Below are 27,031 nucleotides of genomic sequence, written 5' to 3'. Positions count from 1 at the left end.
TCTGCCTGCAAGTGTGTTTGCTTTAGCCAACACAGTGGTTTGGGAATATTTAAACACATACAAAATCTAGAAAATTCTTATTTTTTTCAAGTGTGAATTCTGGTCTCTTTTGACCCATCAAAAGACGTGGCAATCCACACTCCTTCCTGGAGACAGTCAGCTAGAACTGAACAGGGTGGAATCCAATGGGTACCGGTCCTGCCAGGTTTATGGAACACACATGGGAGCCTGCACCTGCACCTGCCATTGCTCCCTTCCACCCCTACCCCCAGGATGCATGAGCCCTTACAGGTGACTCCTGCAAGGGAGTTAAGTCACTGAAAGTGGTGAAAGCAGTTAGGACAGGTTAGGTCACTGAAAACTGGTGAAAGCAAGGCTTACTAAGGAGCCTATTCTTACTCACGTGAAGCCCTGGTGGAATAATGGTTACATACTGGGCTGTGATATGTGAGGTCAGCAGTTCGAAACTAGGCTTTCTACTCTCATAATCAGTTAGTCTGTGAAATTCACAGGGACAATTCTACCCTGTCCTCTACATCACTATGAGTCAGCATTGACTCAATGGCAGTGTGGAATACCCACTTGGCCTAAGCACCCGGCTTCTTTATCCCCTAACAAGCATGATGGTGAATTTTATGTGTTGACTGGGCTTGGCTATGGCACGCTGATATTTGGTCAAACATTAGTTTAGATCCTGCTACGATGCATTCATAGGTGACCAGCATAGGTAGAAGCTGGTTTAATGACTAGCATAGGTTTATGTAAAGCAGATTACCCCTATTTAATGCAAGTGGGCTTTGTCCATGCCATAAAGGATCAAAGAGCAACTCCAGAGTCGAAATGCCCATTCTGCAAAAAATTTCCTCCCTCCTCTACTGCCTACCCTATCAATCTGGGACAAAATGCTGAATCTCCAGCCTGTTGTCTGACCTACATGTGGGCCGATAATCATGTGGGCCGATTCCTCAATATCTCTCTGTGTCTGTATGATTGTGTGTGTTTATGTATGTATGTATATATGCATGAATCAACCAATCAATTATCTTAGTGGTTATGTTTCTCTGAAAGACCTTAAGACACCAGCACATTACGACAAACAGTCAAATGCCTTGAGGGGAGGGCAACCCATCACCTTCATCTTTTAATCTTATTTCCTACATACGATAGGACCTAACCTCATTTTTAAGGAGTAAGAGTCACACGATCGTTACCACTGAGAAGCACCTTCACAGGGATGGAGATACAACTGCAGTGGTGAGAGCTCCCAACACACTACTGCTGTGGACAGGCAGGCAGGAGCAGGTGTCTCAGCCACCTGCTTTATAGCCTCACCTCCTAGCTGGTCCCCCACAGGAGCCCTTCTCTAAGTACAGTGAGTCCAAAGATAGCCCAGTCTCCACTGATTTATCTTACAGACAATGAAGCAGGGGGCTGAAGGCAGCTGCTGTCTGCCCAACGCCACCTAACTTGCCTGGTGGGTATGGATGCAGCTTTGCACTCACTGGCTCCCTCTGCAGCCAACACATGGGCTCTGGGAAGGCGAAGGCATGATGTGCTCTCTCTGACAGCCTCTTTGCATCTGGGACAGTTGACGCCACCAGGTTGTGGCTCCCAGACAGGACAGAGAACTCCTGTTGGAGCAGGGTCAACGATAACCTGACACCAGGTCTGGGGTGTCCTGGGGCTCAGGGTGGAGGCACAGAAGTACAGTGGGCTTTGCACAACCCCTTTCCTCCCAAACAGGTGTCACTACAGCCAGGGCCAGGAACACAAGAGGGGAGGGCCTGCGAGGTCAGCTCCTCCAGCACAGCACTTACAGAGGTTCCTGGGAGAGAACTTAGCCAGGAGCAGGCTCAAGCTGGCAGGACCCTGAACGAGGGGAGGAATCAGAGCCTCGGAGGTCTGAGAATCTCGAGTGGACAGTGGGCAGAGGATAGACAGGCAGAATGACATGAGAGGCTCATGGCACGCTTCTGATCCACAGAGTGTTTCACCGGAATCTAGTCTTTCCCAGCTTGGAAATGTGATAAAACACAGCAATGTTCATGACCACGAAGACTGAGAATGTCCCTAGCTGAGGTGACAGCACTTGGCAGGATAATGAGGCTGGGAAGAAGGACTGGGGAGTGGGGGGTGGGGTGGGGGGCACCCAGTATAGGAGAATTTGGAGCCTGCCCAGATGCCACTCCCCTGAGACACCTCTCATGTGGAGAATGCTGGGCAGTGACTGAAGGTTGCTTGGCTCTTCCGGGGAGAATTTGCTACTTCCACCAGCCTTTTTTATTTCCCCAGACACATCATCTGTGCCTCCACTGGGCAGGTCATGTCCCTATCCCTTGGAAGCAGGGCCTTGGGCAAGAGTAAGGTTGCTCCTTTCACATAAAGGCTTGGATCCCTACTTTTTCCTCCCTGAACCCCTTCCTTCATTATGGATCTGTTCACGAATGATCAGAATGCAGTTAAAGAGGCTCTGGCTTTGTGACTGAACCCAATCCTTCCCTGGATGAACAACGCTTTGTTCTTCTCATGGGCAGACTAGGCTTTTCCCCAGGGCCCCAGGAAGCGTCACAAAGGCCTAATACACGGGGCACACTTGAGCTATTTTTATACCACTTCTGAACTCTTGACTGGAAGCTGCTTCAAATGTGATTTCCTCTGGCTTTCAATGAAAGGAAAAAGCACACCAGACTTCTCTTTCCTCAAGCAAGCAGTGGCGCCCAAACTATCTTGCACGCCAAACCTGTGGCCTTTGAGCTGGCACCAACCTACAGTGACTGCCCCCCGGGCCAGAGCAGAACTGCTCCGTAGGCTTTCTAAGGCGTTCATCTTAATGAAAACAGATGGGCTGGTGGGTTAGAACTGCTGACCCTTTGGTTGGCAGCTATGTGCTTAACCATTATGCCAGAAGGCTTCCCTTTTGTTGCACAGCAGAATCACACAATATTATCCTATCTGTAGGCTTCAGGAGCTATAGCCTGGTTGCCCAGCCATCATTCCCAGCAGTACCAGGAAGCCACACACTTCCTGAGATTCACAGCCAGAACCTGGTATGGAAAGGACCCTTGAAGGCGCGTCTTTGCGGTCTACTGCTATCATGGCAATGCCACAAATGAGCGGCCTTAACAAAGAGACATTTGTCTGCTCAGTTTTGGGGGGCGTCCGCTCTAGGGGTGGGCTTTCTCTCTGTGGAGGCTCTGGAGGTAGGTCCTTGTCCTCTTATGGTTCTGCTCCAGGGCCCTCTTCTTTTGGTGTGGCACCTCCCTTCCCCCAACTCTCCTTGGGCTTCCCTCTGCCCGATCTGCTTCTTTTGTAAGTCAGGGGGCTTGGATTTACAACATATATCCTTAGGGGGCACAATCCAATCCATACCAAGCAGGTAAATAAAATGAAAAAGAAACAGTGACTTTCTAAAGAACCCTTCGTGCTCTTGCTGGTCTTTGTAGATTTGAGAATTCAGTCACCAGAAACTCAGATGCCAAAACAACATTATCACAGGGAACAGGCTCTGATCCCAGGAAAACCCTCAGCAGGCAACATCCCCAGGAGTCTTTGTTCTGCTAGCAACGTGAGTGTGTGCACGGGGGTGGAAGCCAGTTTTTCTCCCCGGCTGCCGAGACGGCCAGATAATATTTTTGTGGCTTTATTTTAGGGCAGCTTTGTAAACAACCTCAGTGACAAGTCCACAGATAGCTTGTCGAGATCCTTTTTTGACGCAGAAGGTCACCAGGGAGGTAGACAGCCCAGATGTACTCAAACACGGGACCAGAGCCAGGCCCCCGCCAGTGCTGGCTCCCTCACAAGGGACACTGACCTCACCTTCTAAGTTTGATAGTGCTGCCATGGGACCTGCCCGGGTGTGAGGTCAGATGAGAGCCACACTGGGAAGGGAGCAGATGTTAGTGTGCATGCCTGCAGGGAGCGGGATAAAAACTCAGAAGAGGAAAGAAGCGTTGGCTCAACGTGATTGAGAACAGCCCGGGTACAAGAGGGGAGAAGAGGCTGTTGCTGTTGGGAAAACAAAGAACAAACAACATGAGAGAAACGTCTCAAGTGCTGTGGCCAGCCCCCTGAGGAGAGAGAGGTCCCTCTCAGTTGTACCACCTATCCCCCAGTGTTACTGATTTAATTGTACCCCCACCCAAAATGTCTGCTGTAGAACCTCACATAACCCTTTCTATGGATGGATATTACCGGCTTCGGGAATAGGGACTTGTGTCTCTCGAGTCAGTGGTTTGTGAGACAGGAAGGGGCACAAAGACACAAATGAAGGAAGCGGAAAGCCACACCATGTGAGGAGCGCCAAGGAACCAGGGACCGGAAGCTAAAGACACGAAGATCTTCTCCCAGGCCAGGGCTGACGCAGAAAAGGCTTGCCCCTAGAGCCAGTGAATTTGGACGTCTAGCCTCCTCAGCCGGGCAATTATACATTCGTGTTCATTGAAGCACAGAGGGTTTGTTATGGCAGCACGAAGACATGACGACATTGTGTCAATTACCACCACCACACTCATGCATCCTCCTCACCCTCCAAGCTCTGGATCGCTTACACAGGTTCTCCCCTACAATGTATACTTACCCCCTAGCTCTGAGTTACCCCAGCGTGACAAGCTATATCTGATCACCCTCTAGTTCTACCATTCATGCTGGGCAGCTTCTAGTTCTAGGACTTACACCGAGGCACGTCCTGGCTGCACCCCTTACAGCTGGCCTCAGTTTCCTCCGTTGCGTAATGCAGATAGCATCTACACCGAACTCACAGGCTAGTTTTGAGTTAGTAAATGAGCTACAGACACAAATCGCTCAATAAATATAATAACGCTGTTGTTACTCTTACTACCACCACCCCACCCTGGGGCATAATTGGGGCTCCCAGCATCCCTGCAGGGGGTCTACCCCCCATATCATCAGGCCCTGCCAATGAGGGGGGAAGGAGCTTGCAGCCCATTTCTCTACCCAGGAGCCTGGCAAGTTAACTCACTGGCGATTTGTTCTTTGTCGAGTTGTTCAAACTCTCTGAACCTCAGATTCCTCAAATAAGGCTAACAAGATGAAGATATATACCTCATAGTAGAAAACAGATCCTCTCAAAGGTGGCGCTCACCTTCTGGGTTAAGAGAAAACGCCTCCCCTTTGAGCAGACCATATTCAAAGTCAAGACACAATATGGAAACTCTTAAAATTACCATGAACAAAATGAAGTTCCGGTGTTTGGAAGATGCCAGAGATTTAATACCTCATTTGTCGGGATCGGGAAGATGATTTGGTGGCGTATTACTTCCGAGAACTAAAATTAATCTGTAAGTAGGACACCATCCCTTATCATTTTTCTGAGACTCGTTCTGAAACAGATACATCCCCACCTTCAACACTGGAATTCCCGCCACTAAAACAGCCTTCTAAGGCAACCATAGAACAGCTAAGCAAGAAAAGCACCAGAGAAAAGGCCCATCCCGGGCCGCCTCCTCCTCCTCCCAGCATCAGTCTGCACGTCCTTCAGACCCCAGAGCCCAGCGGCCAGCGCGCATGCTCACCTGCTTCGTGGTGCACTGGCTGGGGGGCAAGGAGCCTGGGGAGAGGACCGGGGAGCTCCCAGCGGTGCAGAGCTCAGGAAAGGGGTTGGGGATTGCTGGCAGAGACGAGGTCCGGAACTGCTGGTCTTCTTCCTGAAGGCGTCTGGGAGGAAAGAGTAAGTAAGTGCTTGTGAAAAGCTGTGAACCTCAGACCCCCAACCTGTGGCGCTTCCCTCCTCCACAAACACCCCAGAGGACCAGGTGTGGTTAGTGCTGTACGGGTGGCATTTGCTCCTAATGTCTCAGCAGAGTTTTTTCAAGGAATACCTGATGTGTGAAGAGCCTTTCTGAGAGCACTCTTGGGGAACAATAATTTTCAAGGACCTTGAATGAGTATTTATTTAACCAAATGAAAAGACACAGAGAGGCGTCCTATGTCCTCATCTGAATTGTGGAGTGGATACTTATTTATCTTTTAAAAATGCTTGTTGATACTGAATTTATTGGGAAGAATGCTCCTGTACCTATTTTCCCTACAGCACAAAAGACTGCATTGATACTGCCTCAGGCAGTGAGTCATGTCTGAATCCTGTGAGCCCTCCTCCTTCCTCTTGTTTCTCTAGGGCCACCTGCCCCTGTTCCCGAGAAAGCAGAACCTACTACACTCGAAACTCAGTAAACCACACTCCACAGGGCAAACCAGATGCCATTACGAAAGAACAGCACATCAAGATCTAAGTCAGAGCAAAACCAATGCTACTGCCCAATGGTAACCATCATGAAGGTCATGGCCAACAGATCCCTGGCACAATTTCAGGGCTTCCTTATAAAGGGCACCTCTACCTTCCATATGTGAGGGCGGATTTGGGGCTCAGCCTGTAGACCCCACTTCAAGGAAAGAGGGGGAAAACATGAGCTGCAGTTATTGGGCCTTGGTCACGGCTTAGCTTTGGCCCTGACCTCCTCACTGGAATACACCACATAAACCCTGCAAACAGGTTGTATCTTTTACACAGCATGGTAAAAATCTGACTAAAACGGGGATCCATTCATTCACAGCCAGGATTCTCTTTAGCTAGCCCTGCATGCAGTAGTCTTTGTATCAAACCAATACAGAGGGCTGAGATCTTCCAACTCTGACAGCTAGGGTGTGTACAGTAAATCCCTTGTCACACGCCCACTATGTCCTATGGAAACCTGTTTTTCCTTTCCTGGTGCATCCAGACCCTAGCAGCTCCATATATCCCTCTCTTTTCTCTGTTTCTTCAGGCCTAGTTCAATAAGGACCAGCCCTTTGCCTCGCCCACACCGACTCACCTGAGCTAGCTTGGCTCCTAGGCCCTTTATCTCACTCCCATTCAGCTAGGGCTAGGTCAGTAGGCACTGATCCATTCTCTCTCCCATCCTCATTCCCCATTCACAAAGAAGACCCTTTCCTTGTTTCTTAGGTCTGATATTCTATTGAAGGGACTCATAATCTGTGAGGACAGGGCTATCTTTAAAAGGGGGTAAAAAGGATACAAAACACTTAAGAGTGAGGCCTGAGGAGGGTCCACATTCTTAGGGGCAAAATATCCCTCTTCAGAACAGATGCTCATTCTCAGCACTCAGGACCCCCCACTGAGCCTCCAGCTCCCAATACCTCTGGCAGCCTCGCCCTGTGGCCATGGTGGATTACATCACGCCTCCTGGGATTAAGTCCGTATCAGGCTCCCAGTTGGGCCTTGCTGATTTGGTCAGCTCCCACTCATTGGCCCCTGGGACAGTACGACTCTCGGGCATCAGGACAACTGGTTACTACAAATGAGAACATCCGACACCTCACATGTTTTCCTAGGAGCTATGTCACTAAAGAATGCCATTTTGTGATGTGAACGTTTTACCTTTTTCTTCTTAGCAACAAAACTGGATTGTCAAGGAGGGCTTGTCTTATCAATCCACGCGAATCGCCAAGAAATGATACCAGGAAACGGAAATTAACAGAAAACACGACACCACAATTGCTCACATAGGACGGAGTGTGAAATACATGAGAGTCAGTCCTATAAAATCTTGACAACATACCAGAAAGTTTCTTTTCGCTGATAACAAATACCACTCTTCCCCCAATAGTTCTGCCTTGACAAGACATCCACAAGAAGTATGCCACTTGCTAAATACAAGAGGGAGGAGATGTACCCAACACTATTTTCATTCATTCCATTCGACAGCCTCTAACCAAGGGCCACATGCTAGACAGACTTCTTTTTGGTTTTGACTTAAGCTTCTTTTCATGTGAACATCTTACAATGTTGTATGTCGACTTAATAGTATGACTTAAGTCAATATATTGGCTTAATTGTTTGACTTAAATCAATATATTAACTTCATAATAGTTCCAAATAATAGAGCAAAACTAATGAGCATTACACCAAGCTGAGAAACTTCTTGCTACTCCATTTCCCTATTTCCCTTTGCCCCTTCACACTTCTTCAAGAACTAGCTCAACGGTGATGTTGCTTGGGAAGCTGTCCCTACCCTCTCCAAACTTTTGCTATGTCCTGTCCATGCCATGCAGCTATCATAATAATTTTTAATTATCAAGGGTACATGAGGGAGAGGGGAGTGTGGAGGAATGGGAAAAATGAAGAGTTGATACCAAGGGCTCAAGTAGAAGGCAAATGTTTTGAGAATGATGAAGGCAACAAATGGACAAATGTGCTCGACACAATGGATGGATGTCTGAATTGTGATAAGGGTTGTACAAACCCCCAATAAAATGATTTTTAAAAAAAGAATTAGCCCTCCAATTTATGCTTCCACTTATCCCTTCACGCCTGCCCCAAATCCATCTGGCATGCACAGTCAGCCTACCCAAACTCCAAATCCAAGCGCATCATTCCCCAAATCAAAAACATCCCCTCTCTTCCCACTTCGCATGGCACACGTAGCCCTTCATGATCCGTACAAAACCTCTAGGGACATCTCTGCTGCTCACAGAATCTCGCGCTTCATTTCTGACCGCCTGTTCTGAGATGTACTATGCTCAAGGAGCCTACCCCAGTGTCCCTAGCAAGTTCCTGCCACTCTTGTAGGCTCGCACATGGCAGTCAGTCCACAGGATGCTGAGACGCACAGAGACCTTTTTAAATCAAAACGAAGACAAAACGTGAAGATGCTGGCTCTTGACCCAGCCTCCGGGCTTGTCTATGCTTTTCTGAAGGTGGGGCGCTCTTTCTCCACACCTTCCTTGAAGAGCCCCAGAGAGCTCTGTGCTCTCCGCTCCCTACCACACCAAGCTGGCAGTGTGGGCATCTTCAAGGGTCTCACACGTCCCTTCTTTTTCAGTGAGTTTGGAACAAACAGAAACATGAAGGGGCAAGGCACAGAAGGGAGAGGATAAGAGTAGACGGGATATGGTTCCCAAAGAAATTCTTTGAAGGGCAGCCGTGGCTACCTCAAAGAGGGAGGAGATGCACTGCTGTGACGGGAAACGTTTTCTGTGGCAACTTCCCAGACTTTGTCTCCTCAATGCAGTTTTCATTTTCATTTAAATATCTTCCTAATAATCCTCCACAATCAGCCTGCATTCTTTTGAGGAAATCTATTGATATTATACCTTTAGGATCCTCCCTAACAGTAGCAATTACCTCTGACCTGACCTGCTTTGAATTTAACCAACCCAGTAGATATCATTAGAAGCACGAGATCTGATTGGACCTTTTTGTGAAGCACGCCAATGAGACTAAGACTAATGTATTACCGGAGAAGACCAATGGCTGCATTAAACACATTTCATTTGGAATAAATCCATGCATGTATAAACCTGAAACTAGCAGCAACAATTTTTTATCTACGCTCATACTTGTTGAATTTATGGTGAGGTTCAACAGTGAAGTAGATATGCTTTCTACTCAGACTCCCCAGGAGAAGGTTTTCAAGTGCAAGTTCTACGGTAGGGTCTGAGATTCTAATTTCTAACAAGTCCCAACAATGCCACTGCTATTGGTCCAGGATTGGCTCTTTGAGGTTCAGCAGGTCATACCACATATACTCGTATATAAGTCGAGTTTTTCAGCACATTTTAAGGAACGTTTTTGTGTAAAATTAGGTGCCTCGGCTGATATTCAGGTTGGCTTATACTCGAGTATATATGGTACTTCCTTATTCCTCCGAGTAGGGATTTTCCTCCAGTGGTCTTCCCAACCATCCACCTAGCTCATTGCTTGGATATATATCCAGTGCTCAATAAAAGGCATCTCAACTAAGCCAGGTAACAGAGTGAACCTAAATGCTGTCAGACCCAGAGGGCATGCCCACATATCTTCAGTTTACCGACTACTGAAATAGGAGCCCTAGTGGCGTAGTGGAGTTGGGCTGCAATCTCCAAGGTCAGCAGTGCAAAACCACTAGCTGCTCTTTGGGACAGAGACAGAGATTTCTACTCCCATAAAGAGTGGTTACTAAACAGAGGGCATTGGGGAGATGAGTATAGGAGATCAAAGGCATAAATCTGACCTGAACAATGAAAACTTTGTCAGTGGATTCCCCCTCTGATGCATGCTGGACCTGACCTGGTTTTCAACAGTTTCTGTATTTTTAGTTTGTTCATATTGGGGTGCATCTCAGAGGTCATTGGAGGTCACACTCAGAAAGTGTGTTGAATGTTTTTCTTTGGTTCAGTGTATGAAACCTGGGGTCGATGAACCTATAGGAACAGCAAGCACTATAAGGGTTTCAGTGGGGAGATACAGTAGGAGGGTGGGGATGGGGTGACAAAAGGGAGATGATGTCGAGGAGTCTGGGAAGAAATAGAATGCTTGGAAACTGTGGCCGCAACTGTACAATTCTACTACGCACGATTGCACATATATGAAGTACGTATGATATACAGATATTTTATTATATATATATATTAGATATTAATCCAACTTAAAAAAAACAACAACACAGTTCCAGTCTCTGAAGCCCACAGGGGCAGTTCTACCCAGTCCTCTAGGGTAGCCATGAACCAGCATCCACGCAGCGGCAGTAAGTTTCGGTGGTTTGAGTCATTACAATGAAACCGTGTATTTGCCTCTTGATTTCCCCGGGCCTACACCATCACCTCTGGTTACGGACTGAATTGCACCCCTCAAAAAGACAGGCTTCAGTCCTAACCTTCCTGTGACTATGCCCTTGTTTGAAAACGGGTCTTTGAAGATGTTATCAGGTAGCATAAGGTCACATGGAAGTAGGGTGGGGGTTCGGATCCCATGTAAGCAGTGTCCTTGTCAAAGAGGAGAGGCAGAGGAAAGCAGCCAGGTGAAGATCCAGCCACACCCCACGGCATGCCTGGCACTACGAGAAGTGGATGGAGGCAAGACAAGATGTTCCCTGGAGTCCTCAGAGAACACCTGGTCCGGCTCTACAGGAGACAATACACAGCCGCTCTTTAAGGCAGGCCCTGGGTGGCTCTTCATTGGCGCCTTCACTGGAGTCCACACATTGTCCACCCCCTCGGCATCCTGCTCTGTAAGGCCACTCACTCTGGGAGGTTCGGTCAGAGTGCCCCATTCCTACCTGACAGCCAAGATGTGCACAGGCTGTGAGCGCTGCACCTTCTGCCGAGGGGATGCTTGTGGCTGAAGAGCCCGTGTCCCCAAGGTGAGCAGCGGGTTGCGGGCATGCTGGCCATTCTGAAGGAGGGGCACCGTCTCCGACTGCATGCTGCAGGTCGAGTACAGACTCTCGAAGGATGAGTTCATGTCGTTCACCAGCGCTTCCAAATCCACGTCATCCTCTGGGCGGCAAAGAGAACAAAGACAAAAAGGAAACCTTAGCAAATGCAAAGGTTCTCCACCATAGTGTGCCTCAGTGATCAGGTTTCAACATGCAGGAGCACCTGTTTATACGGAACATTTATTCTACAGATTAATTTTTATTGGTATTCCAGGTGTGACTCAAAAGTTAAAATTCTCCCACATTTTCACTGGACTCTCGAGGAAACAGCTTCAAGGCTCCACTCATGCACTGGCCTTCCCTGCTCTCATTCCTTTAGCCCGCGCCTCAGCAGACTCATATCCGCTGTCAGGGTGGGCCAGAAACCATCAAGTGTCTACTGTGCCCCCACAGCCCGGGAAACCTTGAGGGGTCGCATGCACTCGGGGATCCAGACTTGGTGGAATCGGCGTCAGGTGGGGGCTGATTTAAAGGACCATCACAGATTGAGAAGGGCTAAGGAGAGCGGCAAACGTGTTCTCTACAGGCAGACATAAGAAAGGTGCTGCGTTGACTAAGGTTACAAGTGATCAAATAACAACCCTCTGGCCAGATATTAAAATCATCAAAGTGCTGAGTCAATAATGAACGATTACCATATGATAAGTAATCTGATCACAAGGGAAACTATTCAGAGGTCAGCAAGACTGCCTTTTTGGACAAACTGGGGTGAAAAGGGGCTAGGTGAGAGAAAGCTGGTTAACAGCAGCTATGAATATGCCCCTTGGTCCCTAGGTAGCTGTACAGTCTTAGTCAAGCCCTGTGTGTAAAATGACAGAGCACTACTTGTTAACAATCAAAACTGTGGAAAATAGCGACCCAAAGAAAGGCAATTGCTGCTGCCATTTCAGTGTTTCATGAGGCTGCAGCATTTTAAAGTATGAGAGAAAGCACACGTTGTGCTGGAATTCAAAAGTCTGGGGGCTCAGAGGAGATCTTGAGTGTGTTCATCATGAATGCCACTCTACTGTATTCCCATGTAGCTGATATGTAATAGTTCTTTAAGCTTTGTAAAATAATTAAGTACACATGCTGGTTTTCACTTACCCTATTAACAGCTAAGTAAGTATCTCTATCTTAATGGACCATTTAAGAATCAATACTGGGTGAATCATAAAGTTCACTGTAATTACAGAATCAATCGTCAGTAACACACCAGGTTGGCCTTGACGCCATGTACAGACTGGCTAAGAGAGCACTCCATGCAATTCCATGGTTTGTCTGTTTTTTTCTAATTACAGCAGTGTTTCCTATTTAAAAAAAGCTTTTTAAAAGAAGAAATCTTTCGCATACAATGGCTATTGTTTTTATCCTGCGTTATAAATCATGCATGCCCTGACTCCCTCTGTTGGTTTTTCCTTTGTAGCTGTCCCCTAAGTCGTTCTGAAGGCTGCTGGCTGTATCTGTCCCAGTGGACAGTTCACATTGTCTTCCATCCTTCTTCGGTCCCTTTAGGAATCTAAGATGATTTTTATGTTCTTCAAAGTCAATAGAAAGGGAGATTGGATATCAAAATACAAATGTGATTCATGTCCTCAAAATGCTTGAACGATCTTGTGACATGAATTGTCCACAGAACTACTTCTACTCTAATACCTAAGTCATACATTTATTAAAGCCAGCTTCACTGGGTGAGGAATTGAATCTAATCCCTATATCCAAATGTCTCAAGCCACATGCTTTTCATAGCAATGAAGAGTCTAAAAATGTCCTCTTATAGAACAAAATTAAATTTTTCCTATGGGGGAAGTCAATGAATATTTTATATGTCTAGATAATATAATCACATATAGATATATGATTTTACTTAAACTTAAACTCAAATTAAAGCTAATGATAGAATCTTCCAAACAGATCAAATGTTTAAAAAAATTCACAAAGATATTAATGAGCTTACACTCAAATTTAGCAAACATCCCATATGACTTATAAACTAGTTAACCACAATAAGAACTTCCGCCCCAATTTTATGTATGTGGTCAACTGCTAAATACTTTTCTAGACCCGGGAACTTTGGGGGACCAATAATCGCCCATTTGTGAAAGCCTTCATGCAGGGTAATTAAAGCGGGGGAAGTCAAATAAACAGGGTATTAACAAAACACTTCCAGACACTTCTGGAAATGAATGTGGAAGATTGTCTATTCAGTGATAACCTACCTCCCCTTCATGCCAAGCCCACAGGAATCTGTGAGATGGCACATCAATATATTCTGGGAATAAATACTGGAATTGAAGGGGGGGGATTTTGACATATAGCTTTTTACATCCTAGATTTATAAAGAAGTATTCACAACAAAAATATGGGTCAAATACCATAAATATAAATAAAGTTATTAATAGTTATTTAACCCAATCCAAAATTGGACATTGATATTGTCCCAAATATTTGAATCACTCCTTATCTCAAATATACATCTGTATAGTTTCACTGTCATTAGCAAACTGAAGCTAGTTTAGTTCAAAAACACGGGATATAAATACAGTGAAATGCTCACTGATTAATATAAGGGAATGTCTTACATAAATCAAATGAAGCATGCTGACAAGGAAAGGGACAGGAACAAAATGCCAGACTGTCGAGGAAGAGAGAGGGAACTAACAGAAGAGGAGTTAATGTCCGGCCACCCCCTGCCTCCGTCACTGTTCATGTATTAGTTTACAGCGCCATCTAGTGTCTTCTTCATATTCCTCATTAATGCCCTTCCTTCGCCGCCAACTTAAATCTGATTCACAGTGTTCCTATCTTCATAACTGCGTAAAGATCACTTACAATCCAATGCCGTCTCTATTTTCTCCACTATCACTCTTTCCTCCCTGTTAAATAATGAGCCACGATGGTGTCTGGGTAGGAGAAGTCTTAAAATGATAAAACTCTAGGGGGTGATACATTATGAAGGAAAGGTACAGACATTCAATCTCAGAAGAAACTGACAGATGGCACTAGATAGGCGAAGTTGCAAATACCCGTGTCATCGTCAAAGTGCTTACACATTTCCACCTGGAGAGGAGTCCAAAGTCCAGCGCCTGCAAAAGTGTTTAAACAGAGACCAGCTGCACTTGGCCAGCTACTTTTGTTGGCATCTAAGCAATAAAGCTTAGTGCAAACATAATTTAATATTAATTTCCTATACTCATCTATTTTAATCCCAAGTACAAACAGTCCCCAGGTTGTGAATGTGAACCCTATAAAGCTGATTATTTTAAACATTTGAGGTCCCTACTATAATTCATAGTAACACACTCTGCTTTCCAACAAGTATCAATATATTATTATCATTGTATTTTTTTGCTACAAAGATGTTAGTGTATCTGTAAGCATTTCTTCCATGTTTTATTTACATAGAAATGCACCCTACATACCAAGACAAACCTTTCTCTAGCTGGCACTAGGTACTATACTTCACAGTTCCAACTTGTACAGATTCAACATAAAGATAGACAGAAAAGAAATTGGTTTATAAATTCAGGACTACCTGTAGTTTGAGTATGTAGAATTATTTTTTATATATGTTGATATAAGTAAGTATAACAAGTGAACCATGTATGACACAGTGGGAGTATTTTCCTTTATTCTTGCTCAGGATATTTAAAGATATTCAGCAAAGATGAGAAAAAATCATTTTACCATAATTCCAAGTAGAAATACAAATATAATGTTCAAATCGTATCTTTTTTTAATACAATACTTTATTTCAGTGGTTCTTACAGGAAGTGAGCATTTGAGGTAGCACAGAATATAAAAATTAAAAAAACCAACAACAACCCATGCACTGTCATCCAGTTGATGCTGACTCATAGTGACCCTGTAACACAGAACCACCCTATGGGTTTCAGAGCCTATGCCATATACCTGTATTGGGGGGCAGAAAGTCTCGTCTTTCTCCAGTGGAACAGCTGGTAATTTTGAACTGCTGACCTTGCAGTTATATCCCATCATGTAATACACACTGTGCCACCAGGGTCCTCCCAAATCCTCAATTTTATTTCTCCAAGATATACAGAAGACTATTCACAAATGTTGCATAGGATCCATACCTGACGTTTTAGTATCCACATGAGAATTCCAGCATACTTTGTCATGCCTGGGATCACCATAACCCAGAATTGGCTTATGGGCAAATGGTATTAGTTGGGCAAGTGGGCTTCAAAAATTTTATAGGAAAAAATCCATGATCCCTAATTCAATTTCTCCATAAACGTTTTCAAAAGCCTCCTCATACGTATGAACAAAACAACTGATGAATTCAAGAGCTATTGAGAACTTGAGTTTTTCCTCACAATCACATACAACTGACAGAGTGAGGTCTATATACTTTATGAGGCAGTTCCTGGGCTCCATCCGGGTTTAGTGCACATGTGAATTCATAAAGCCCCTTCCTCGCTGCTGGGATCTACAGGTTTCATGGACAGAAAGGCTCACTGAAAGCATCTAGATTATTAGCAATACAAAAATAAATCTATGTCCTGCTACAATGTGGTGAGACTAAGCTAAAATCAACTCACTGCTCTCAGTAACTCAGATCAGGCCAGGGTAGTCATTTTCCCTGGGATGCTTTCCACTTGCTTCGTGCAAACGCAGGAAGATGCATCCAGCAAGACCGCAGACGTACTTAGCTGGATCTCAAGTTCCACCGGAATCCCCTCCAAATTCCACATGAACCTTTAAAAGCAGTTGCCAGTTGAGTCAACACTGACTCATGCAATCCATGTGGGTCAGAGTATAACTGTGTACCAAAAAGATTTTCCTTTACCTTTTTATTGTGAGTTGGGTGAAGGTTGATAGAGCAGACCAGGCGTTTTATATTCAGTATTTCTTCCATTTTGATTCATGATTGCAGTCCTCCCAATGTCACACCGCTTCGCCCACTTGCTGCGTTTCCGGTTTCCATTCCACCTTCTTTCCTAACCTTTATGAACTTTGTCCTTGAGTAAACACTGCCTCTTTGATCTCAAATAGTTGATTATTCTGAGGTGTGTATATCTCGCTAGGCATCCTGTTCCTCTTATAGATCTATTGTTTGGTTGAGAACCACGTGGGTGAGTTTATTTCCAGACTTGACAAGCGACTAAGAGTCTGTGGAGTTCTACCAGTCTGTATGTGATCAGTAAGCAAAGGTGTGTTTAGGGTTTTTATAATGATTTTGATCTGTGTTCCCCATTTCACTCCCACTTAATCCAGAACCTTTCAATTTGATCGCTTTCAAAGCAGCGGGTAGTGATGGCCAGGCACTAAGTAGTTCTGGCTCAGGGTCATCCATTAGTCGAATTGTTCCCATGTGTCTTTCAATTTCCTCTGGACAGGGACAGGCTATTTAATAGGTGAGTGCTTATGAACGCTTAAGACCACAGTCACAGTCTACCAAGGCAGGGTGTAAAACCCTGTCACTGTCGACTGTTCTGTCACCTGATCTTGGGGTCCCTGAGACAACAGTCATGAGCACCCAAACCCGGAGACCAACTTCTGGTCGAAGGATAAGGTTCTGTCTAAGACATTTTCATAATCGTTGCCCCCATATGTCCCAGCACATTCACGGACAGATTTCCAGCACAGGTAAATGCAGACATACAAACACTTGGTGCTGCACATCACACAGGGTTTCCGTAGGCTTATTCTTCAGAATTAGATTTCCAGGCCTCTCTGCCAAGGTGCCGCTGAGTGAATTCAAACGTGCAGACTTTCACTTAGCAGCTGAGCACTGTGGGAACCATTTGCACCACAATGAAGCTTCTGCTGTAGTTGTTAGGTGCTGTCATGCCAGCTTTGAGTCTTAGTGGCGTTACGTGTGACAAAATAAAACGATGCCTGGCCTTGGGTCACCCTCACCATCACTGCTGGGTTTGAGTCTACTGTTGCAACCACTGTGTCATCCAACGCATTCAGTCTTCCTCGTTCCCACGGATCCCTTACTTTACCAAGCATGGAGTCCTTCATCAGCTCCACCTTATGCTGTGAGTGCTGCTACGTTTTCAGGGTCCTACTCAACAAGCTCTGCACATAATACAAAATATGGAGACCATCAATTCTCTGCTTTCATGAAATTCACAACCTGCCCTCCTTAAATATATATTTAGATAGAGACATAAAGTACCGCACTTAATGGATATTGAAGTATATATATAAAGATGATCTTTAGATTGAACAAGCCCAGACTTGGCACCAGACCTGTGCCTAGCAACATGCAGAGGAGAAATAGGTGAGTCTTTGTTATCAGTGCATGACGGAGTCTGTGGACTGTGCCGTGAGCTGAGGTTAGGAAGATAAAGAAGTGCAGTGTGAGATGCGGTAAGATGCCTTCAAAAGCTCCCCAGGACTCTCTAGGATACTGAGGCACTGCCCAGATGCCTTGATTTGTTTCCCCGAACAGCCGACTAACCGCTGCCATCAAGTTGACTCTAACTCATACTGACCGTTTAGGACAGAGTAGGGTTCTTGCAGTCGTTACATAATCTGATGTCAACTTGCGAAGGGGTGGAGTCTAGCCTATCAATCAGGTCACAGCTTGATGACCTCATTTGGAGGCACCACAGAGATAAATAGCTCGCTGGAGGTAGGACACACACACACACACACTCTCCCTGCAAGACATTCCTGCTGACAAGATAGATGGAGCTACACTAGAGCCCTGGAGCTGGAGGAACGATGTGGAAACCCATGCCAGCGTCGAGATGTTCCCACTGCACTGGATCCAAAAGACTTTCCACCCACTGGCCTGTGAGCTTCCTGTGTCCGGTGTCATTGCATGTGTTTTGTGAGTCTGAAGAGGAATTGATGGGTTGACATTGGGCATATGGGCTGATATGGGACTTATGGACTTGATCTGGACTGTTTTCTTAATGTACAATTGCTCTTTGATATAACATTCTCTCTTACACTTATATGATTGTCTCTGGATTTATTTCTCTAGTCAAACTTGACTAACACAGATCTCACAGGGTTTCCAACGCTGTAAGTCAATACAGTAGTCAACTGTCACATCTTTCTCCCACAGAGAGGCTGTGGGTTTGAGCTGGTTTGGCTGGTGGGCTGGTGATGCCCAAACCCACTGCCATTGAGTAAGTCCAGGTTCCTAAAGATTCTAACATTCATTGTTTAGTGATTATTTCTCAAAATAGTTACTTGAGATAGGAATTATTATTACATCTATGTGATACTGCTGTTAACTGTTTCAGATGGGCCCACAAGTGAGGGAGACCCGAAGTATAACAAAATAAACTGTTGTCTAGCCATCCTCATGCAGATCTGACTATTATGTTGCAAAGAGTTGTCATTAGCTGCTTTTAGGAATTATGTCACCTCCACACGCATCAGGCAGTATGAGTGCTGCTAGCGTGAGTCCACAATGGCTCACTGTGACCAGGGTAACAGGTTACAAACAGGGATCCGCGTGGCTGCCAAATGGGAGTCACCTAGGGGTCCTCACCTCTCTTTGGTGCCAACACTCGATAGACAGATCACCTTTTACAACGTTTTTATATGGCCTTTTTAGCCATAGTCTTGTAACTCTTGTCAAAATGATTGGTTGGGCCACAATCTTATAAGAGACTGTCAGTTTTCTAAGCAAATTGAAAGACCAAATTTCAGATGGAAGACCATGCATTCAAGTTGGCAAGGAGTTTGCTCAGATAAAGGCCAATCTCCCAGAGGCTCAGAGGGGTTTCACAACCATAAGTGTCTAGAGTGGAGCAAGGGCCAGTGGTCCCTGTGTTGAGAACCCCCTAGAATCGGGTAGGGGTGGGGGGAGGGTAGGCCGGGAAGCAACACTAAGGATGATGTGCTATGGAGAGAGACAGCAGAGGTGGGCTTGTTGAACCATGGAGTGAGGTGGTGGCTGTGGGAGACATAGCTGGGAGGGGGCGTGGTAGACCTATCAGCACACTGAGAAAGAGCTAAGCAGCCCCAGGCAGAGCTCATAGGAAAGAACTGTGAACAGTTACCAATGCAGGGTAGTGGCTTGCATGTAATCTATGGGGGTGGACGTGTTGGGGGTGGATATCCTTGTAGTATTCTGTGCAGGGGCCTTCTACAGCAGGGTGAAGGCAGGCATCTTTGGGCAAAAGGTGTGCGTTCAGAGTTAAAAGAGCTGTAACACCTGCATGTGTAGCACAAGAAAAGCTTCATGCAATGAGTGCACACAGTACTCCCTGGGCAGCACAGGCCAAAGTTCTGTGGTGGCAAAAGAGCCTTTTAGGTCCAGGTAGCATGGGAGGAGTCGGCAGCAGAGTCCAGCATGGCCCTGTAGCAAGAGAAGGGAACCCTATCTGATCCGGAAGACATACTTGCCCAAGAATTGTTGTCAGGTGCTGTCCATTCAGATCCAACTTATCCCTACATACAAGAGAAGAAAACAGTATTCCATCCTGTGCCATTCACACAATTATTGTACGTACTCGTGGATGAGCCGAGTTTTTCAGTACACTGTTAATGCAGCTTTGTGGTAAAATTAGGTGCCTCCGCTGATATTCGGGTCAGCTTATACTCGAATATATACGGTACTGCTGTGTCTGAGTCCACTACTGTTGTCACCATTTCAAATCATCTCGGGTCAGCTTATACTCGAATATATACGGTACTGCTGTGTCTGAGTCCACTACTGTTGTCACCATTTCAAATCATCTCATTTTGGGTCCATGATGTCTGTCTCCAGGGTCTGGTCTTTCCTGATAACATATCCGAAGTATGAGATAAAATTCCACCATCCTCACTTCTACAGAGCCATGTGGTGTACTTCTTCCATGACAGAATTGTTTGTTGTTCTAGCAGTCCATGGTAGAAGACCCAAGTCCTTAAAGTACTTTGCCCTTTAAAAACTTTTTAAGATGTGCTTGACAAAATGGATGTATGTATGGATTATGAGAAGAGTTGTATGAGCCCCCAATAAAATGATTAAAAACAAACCTTTTAAGAGATCAATTGCAGTATATTTGGAATGTGTTATAACCTGAATACTCTCCAAGACCGTGAATGAACACTTCTGTCCAGTTACTAGATATGGGCCCATTTAAGAAGCACCTCTTCCCACACTTACCTCAAATTAAAATTCCGGCCAAAGAAAGGCAAACTCAATGCCACCTTGTTGATTCCAAATCATAGCAATGCTATGGCCACAGACTCGGAGTTCACGGACTTGGCTCCTGGATGACCTGACCACAGGAGGTCCCTCTAGGAGGAGGTGAGAATCAGACTGCTAACCACAAGGTTGTTAGTTCAAACCCACCAGTCTGTAGAAATGAAATTTCTGTCTGATCCCATAGAGATTTACAAAATCTCAGAAAGTCTGTGTTGGGGTGGGGAGGATGGGGAGTTTACAATGAAGAAGGATTGACTTCATCGCGAAGGGCTGGGTTGGGTTTTTAATTTATCCCTCCCGTTTGTTGTCATTTGCTTCAGACATCACCCTTTCTGACAGAAAAAGGACATCTCTCGGAGAGTCTTCCTTCCCTCCTGCCTCACAGTGCAGCAGCCCGCGAGGGCCCTCACAGGGCAGCTCCTCTCTAAGATGAACCTCCATGGTGACACAACATCCCCTCCCACCCACTCCTTTTCCGTCTGTACTGTACAGCATGCTCTCCTACATCTGGCCCCCTTCATTCTATCAATGCCACAAGCGTGAGGCAAGCCAGGTGTTGATGCCATTCCTAGCATCCAGTGCTGGGGTATGCTCCCTGGACGATAATGTAGTTCCGACCAGAAATGTTGTCAGGATGACCAGTTTTAATTATGGAGAAAAGTTAAATGGTCACTTCCATAGCAGAAGTATTGAATCTAAGAGATCAGGCAACGACCAAGTCAGTAGGCAAAAGAAGGTACCAAGAAAAACCCACAACAGAGAGATGAGAAAGGGTCAAAGGTGAGTCCAAAATAACGGCGGGACGGCAAGGATTTGTTTCTGCAGTTAGGCCAGTCACCACAAGCTGATTCCAAACGCACGCGGCCCTGTGTCAGAAGGCAACCGGGCTCCACAAGGTTTCCAATGGATGCACTTTCAGAAGCCGATCACCAAGACGTTATGTCGGAGGTGCTTCCAGGCAGACTCGACATTCCAACCTTTCTGCTGGCAGCTGAGCAGGTTACCTATCTGCATCACACAGACACCACTTGTGCAAATTTCTCAACGTGAAACGAGGAGCGCATGAGCTTGCTAATGAACTTGGATACTGCTGTAGATTCCCTGATGAAGTTACAATCAAAATGAATTCCATTTTCTAACATAAACAAGCATGAACATATGGATACGGATGCTTCTCCACTGTCCATTTGGATGTGGACAGCGTTGTTGTCGCTACGTGGAGTCGACCCAGTTCCGACGGACAGCCATCCTGCGTGCAGAAGGTAACAACGCCCGGTCCTGCACCATCCTCCTAACTGTTCTCATGTGTGAGCCCACATTTGCAGCCACAGTGCCAATCCATTGTGTCCAGGGTCTTCCTCTTCTTCTCCAACCCTCTACTTCATTAAGCATGATTTCCTTCTCCGGGGACTGGTCTCTCCTGAGAACATGGCTGATGCACGTGAGATCAAGCCATCCTTTCCTCTAAGAACAGACTGGTCTCTCCTGAGAACATGGCTGATGCACGTGAGATCAAGCCATCCTTTCCTCTAAGAGCATCGTCTTTGTTCTTTTGACGGTCCGTGGTACTTTTAATTGTCTTTGCCAACACCACAGTTCAAATGTGTCCGTTTTTCTTTTATCTTCCTTATTCAATTTCCAATTTTCAAAAGCATATAAAGGCAATTGAAAATACCAGGGCTTGGATGTAGAAAGGATGGTTTACTTAAACTGATAATTTTATAAGGACACATGTAAGACTCAACCACCAACCAAGACTCAACAAAGCGAATCCATACAAATGGAGTCACTTGACCCACTCTTACTGGTAACTGCTAACAGCCCATCAAGTCTACATGGCCAAGAACGCCGATGGCAGACACTCTTGAAGCTCAGAGAAAAAGCAGACGGGGCTATGCAACGGCCCAGGAGATGGAACCACACCAAAGAGAAGAGATGCCACACAGTCCAGACCAAATCTCAGAATCAAATGCAAACATCATGAAGTCAAACAATTCTATTTTAATCACCCAAAAAACAAACAAACAAAAAAAATGTGTGTGTGTGTGTGTGTGTGTGTGTGTGTAAAATAAGAGATTATGGTGAATCATCGTACTTTTATTCCAGTAGGGTTTATTTTATAATCTATGTTTCAGGAAACTCTAAAATTTTGTAAAAACAAAAAAATTATTCAGTTTCCTAAAATGATTCCATTCACTAAAATCAAAGAGCTGGCATCTCATGTTCAGTGAGCACAACCCCACAAAAGTGTGTAAATTATCCTGTGCTCTTAGACTTTATATTGACACCTTGTTGCAAGGATGCACCTGTGTATTACGAAAGTCTCTTGCAGAGCTTTTAAGCTGTTTGGATTCTGCACAGTGGCACAGGAACAAAACAGAACAGAAATTTTCCATGACCAAAAAGTTCTGACCAGCCAAACGAGGATCAAGGAGGTAATGAATTACCTTAAACTATAAATGACACTGAAAACTATGAAGCAGCTGTGCCATTTCTATTTGTCTGATTAGTACTCATTTCTGGAGCAAGAGGAAAAGAAACATATCCACAAAAGATCACTTTTTAAAGGGCAAACGATTACCTATCTTCCTCAAGTGTTCCATAGCAATTTAATCTGTTTCAGCTCAGCCTTCTGATTTTAATTCCTCCTTCTTCCACGACATCGTAATTCAGGCTGAAGCCTGGGTCCTATGAAACACTATATAAATAACTAGTCATTCTGGATGGTTCTCATTTTCCATCCACCCTAATAACATTAGTGAAAGCACACTGGAATCAGAGAGGGAAAATCCAGGATACTGTCCAAAAGTCTGCAGTCGCTAGCTTAAAAAGTCCGTTTTGTCAAAGATAAAATTATATTGCAAGGGAATCTTTATTATCCCATTCAACTCTCATACTCAATGATTCTGGGATTTTAATTCAATGAATTTTAAATTCATTCAATATTTCTTCATTCAACAAATATTTTCTAAGCACCAACTACATAGTCAACATTGTCCCAGGTATGATAAATCCAGATGCCAACACAAGAGACAAGAATCCTTGCCACTTAAATGACCTGAAGTCTTAAGCAACAAGCTTTGGGGGGGAAAAAGAACAGCCATGCTAAAAATACAGCAGCAAGGACGGATATGAAACTTCTTTTACTACCTCTGGAAAAAAATTCACTCTGCGAAGAAGCTAAAACCTGCTGCTGTTAAACGGCAACAAATGGAAGACGAAGGAGTACAGATTATGTGTAAAAGGAAGAACCCCTGAGAGTCCAGGGTTTAGGGACAAGTAAAAGGAAGCACAGGGGGCAGTATGTGTCCTGGGATAAAGCGAACCTTGGTAGATGGTTAATAAAGTTCTCAGTGTATAAAAGGATCCGAGAGGCCAGAACTTCTCCTAGGATGGTCATGCTCATTACTTGGCAGAAGAGAAGAATTTGAAAATGAGATCTCTGTTTACACACAGGGCAGTCAAGTAGAGGGCATTCGGCTCTGAGAAGAGCTCAAATTCGAAGGCATCAGAAGGAGGAAAGTTGTTCTAGGAGAAAGGCAGCATGCTATTCTAAAACATGGCACCTCTCCCAGAATGAAAATGCCCAACACAGCGGAGCTGGCTTTCCAGGATGTGGATGGAGACACAGTATAACCTGACAGAGAAGATACAGCTCAGTACGGGGAAGTAGGGGCCAAGGATTATCCTAATACGTCTTCTCAAACCTGCCTGGTGGGCAGGGTCGCCTAGGTGACTGTGCTTGCTGAAGGAGGTGGCCAGGGGCCCAGCCAGTATCAGAAACAGCAGCTCTGTGGCAGGGGATGAAAGGATAAATAGTGCTCCTGGGTGGGGCCTTCCTTCTTTTTCTAAGTACTATTTTTTAAAGAAAATAAAAGCATATGTATAAGTGGCACCTTCTGAATACTTCCCAAGGATTCTCATGAAGCTGCTCCTTTCAGATTCCGGATTCGGATGGGCAGTTACTCCAGTGCAGCAGGTACAGATGGGGACACTCACAGCTGAGCTCATGAGAAAACAAGATGATGCCTGTTTGCATTTTCAGTCTCTCTAAGTCACCCAAAGTTTCTCACTGGTGTCAATGGTTTGCATGTGGCTGGTAGTGTAGTGGATACGTGTTGGCCTATTACCTGCAAGGTCAGTAGTTCAAAACCACCAGCCACTCTGTGAGAGAAAGAGAAGGTTTTCTACTTTTGTAAAGAGTTACAGTCTCAAAAGCCCATGGGGTGGTCCTGCCCTGCCCAATTCGGTTGCCACATGTTGGAGCCAACTTGATGGCAGTGAGAAGTTTGACTGTCCAAACCCAGTGCAGTGATGGATGGGGAAGAAAAGGCCTGGTGATGTTTCCATTAAGATCACAGTCACAAAAATCCTATGGAGCAATTCAATGATGTAACTCAAGTCATGGGTCGGAATTCATTAAACAGCAACTAACAACAACACTATAACCCTCAATTATTCTTTGTATGCCATTATAATTAAACCATATAACCCTGTAATTATTAAAGTTAATAGTAAACAAGAGCTACCACTTTCTAAATACCTACAAATTGTCAAGTTCTATGCTAGGCACTTCTCTTAAGCTATGTCTAATCTTCCTGCCAAACTAGCAAAGTGGTTATTTTATCGTATTTCAGATGGGACACTTGAGGATCTGAGTCACTCTACCATCAAAAGTAAAGTCAAATTCAGGTCTGTCCAATTCCAAAAATGATGCAGCCTCTTTTGTACACTTTAGCTTCTTCCTCAATAAATTTGAGTCTTATTGTAATTTTTTAAAATTTTCTATTGACATCATTTTCACTAAACTTGAGTTTCCAGAAGGCTAAAACTACCTGTTCTTCCATTTTTGCCTTGTGGCTTCATCTGACATGTGACACACCGTAGGTACTCTGAAAATGTTAGTTGAATCAATGAAAAAAAAAAAAAAAAGAACTCACCAGCCTCCATAAAGTAAGCTGTAGAATTTTCCAGAAAATCAGACAGCCAGACAGTTTCCAAACTCTCTGGAGGCTGCTGTGTCTCCCATCCTTTAGTTCTTTGAAAAAACACCAAAAGGGCAGGTTACCACACGGTCCACCTGGTGAATAAATGCCAGACTGTCTAATTCTAAAAAGGGCTGGCAGGTGTCTAGAAGTGCAGGCTCTATCTTAGGCCCCAGAATCCATCTACAGGAAGCCTTCTCTAACAGGATGAACCTTTATCTACCTGATCATACCTGGTCCACTTCAAGGTCATAGGAAAGATGACTAAGAAGATCTCTTTCTCCCATTCCTTCATATCTTCTCCTTGAATCCTTGTCTTATCAGTCACAATACTGTTGATGCCCAGAAGTAAGCCAATCTAACACTGGCCTCAGTGACAGAAATACCATTTCTCTTAGATACACTCTCTTTACCCAAATGCCCCAGCTTCCAACACCAGAGCCAGCTCCACTCACACAGGCAAACATCTCTGAGCAAAGACACCACTCGCTTTTCCTATTATCCTGCCAGGTAATAAACATTTACCATCAATGCGAGATCGCTATCTCTCCTTCAACTGTGATCTTTGACCTGTCTGCGGGAACTCACCTTGGAAAGCCCAGGCAGAGGCCACAGTATGAAGTCAAAGGGTGACCACACCCAGTGGGGTGCTGGGACTGCCCTGAAAAGGATTCCATTTCCAAATGTAAGTGTTTGCAAGGTATGCATTGACTGTAGTGTGACTCAAAGAAGCCCAGACACTAAGCACTCAACAAAGCCAAATTCAGTATTCCATTTAACAATACTCCTTGTCTAATTTAGATAGGGAAATTGTGGTAGGGAGGGAGGAGCCAAACAAGAATCTTGCACTGTGTGAAGCAATCACATATGGCATTTAATTCATTCTTACACTACATCCATGAGCTAAATACTTTTATCTCCATTTTGCAGATAGAAAATTAAGGCATAGAGAGGTTACACTACTTGTCCAAAGTTAACACAACTATTGGTAAAGCCTTGATTTCTTAGCCACCAGAGGGTAATGGATATGGGGTATAATTTTCATCCTCTATGCATGTTCAATTCCTGGTTCAAGTCCCAGAAAATGCACCTGAAATGTAGTCACCACCTGTCTTATGAGTCGCTATGATGCTAAACAGCTTACAGGAGAGTTTCCAGGAAACGGGCTGCAGAAAGACGTGGTGGTCCACTTCTGAACATCTGTCAATGAAAAGTTCAGGACTACACGATCTGCCTTGAAAATGATCATGAGAATAATGTTTTGTCCCTTTGTGTGGGGGTTCCCCAGGAATTAGGAGCCGTTTTTGATAACATCTACTGCAAAGATTTGAAAGAAAGCACGTTGCTTGCTTTCAGGGAATGCAAAAATAAACTGGAATGACAATCAAGTGTATGGCAAAGCAAAAACAGCTCTAGTGGGGCAGTCGATTGTGCACTAAGCTGCCTACCACATGCTTGGTGCAATCCACCAACAGCTCAGGGGTAGAGGATAAGACTATCAATTCTAGTAAAGATTCAATCTGCTGCTAAGCAAATAATCCAAGAAGCTGAATTATATGAAGAGGAATGTGACATTAGGATTGGAGGAAGGCTTACTAACAATCAGGAGCCTTAGTGGCATAGTGGATCACACATTACACTGTATACCTTCAGGGCTACAGTTCCAAACCACCAGCTGCTCCAAGGGTGAAAAATGAGGCTTATACAGTGAACCCTCGCCACTTCGC

The 27,031-nt window shown here is 44.9% G+C and overlaps 1 protein-coding gene across 3 annotated transcripts in view; it reads right to left on the bottom strand.

Moving 5' to 3' along the window:
- Positions 1 to 27,031, bottom strand: part of GRB10 (growth factor receptor bound protein 10) — a 254,495-nt gene that overhangs the window by 124,420 nt on the left and 103,044 nt on the right. Inside the window, exons 1-4 of one of the 3 annotated variants that reach the window (XM_045286356.1) lie at positions 25,893 to 25,959; positions 25,260 to 25,357; positions 11,052 to 11,271; positions 5,532 to 5,673 (exon numbers count right to left, since the gene is read on the bottom strand). In XM_045286356.1, the coding sequence (XP_045142291.1) occupies positions 5,532 to 5,673; positions 11,052 to 11,271; positions 25,260 to 25,269 (372 nt within the window). In that variant the 5' untranslated portion in view covers positions 25,270 to 25,357; positions 25,893 to 25,959. Of the gene's footprint in view, positions 1 to 5,531; positions 5,674 to 11,051; positions 11,272 to 25,259; positions 25,358 to 25,892; positions 25,960 to 27,031 lie in introns of those variants that run through there. The other 2 variants (XM_045286355.1, XM_004708038.3) reach the window with 2 other exon arrangements.

Source organism: Echinops telfairi, unplaced genomic scaffold (assembly GCF_000313985.2).
Source record: "Echinops telfairi isolate 266 unplaced genomic scaffold, ASM31398v2 ScPeMD7_7;HRSCAF=31, whole genome shotgun sequence".
NCBI classification, from domain to species: Eukaryota; Metazoa; Chordata; class Mammalia; order Afrosoricida; family Tenrecidae; genus Echinops; species Echinops telfairi.
This window is presented reverse-complemented; position numbering and strand designations above follow the sequence as displayed.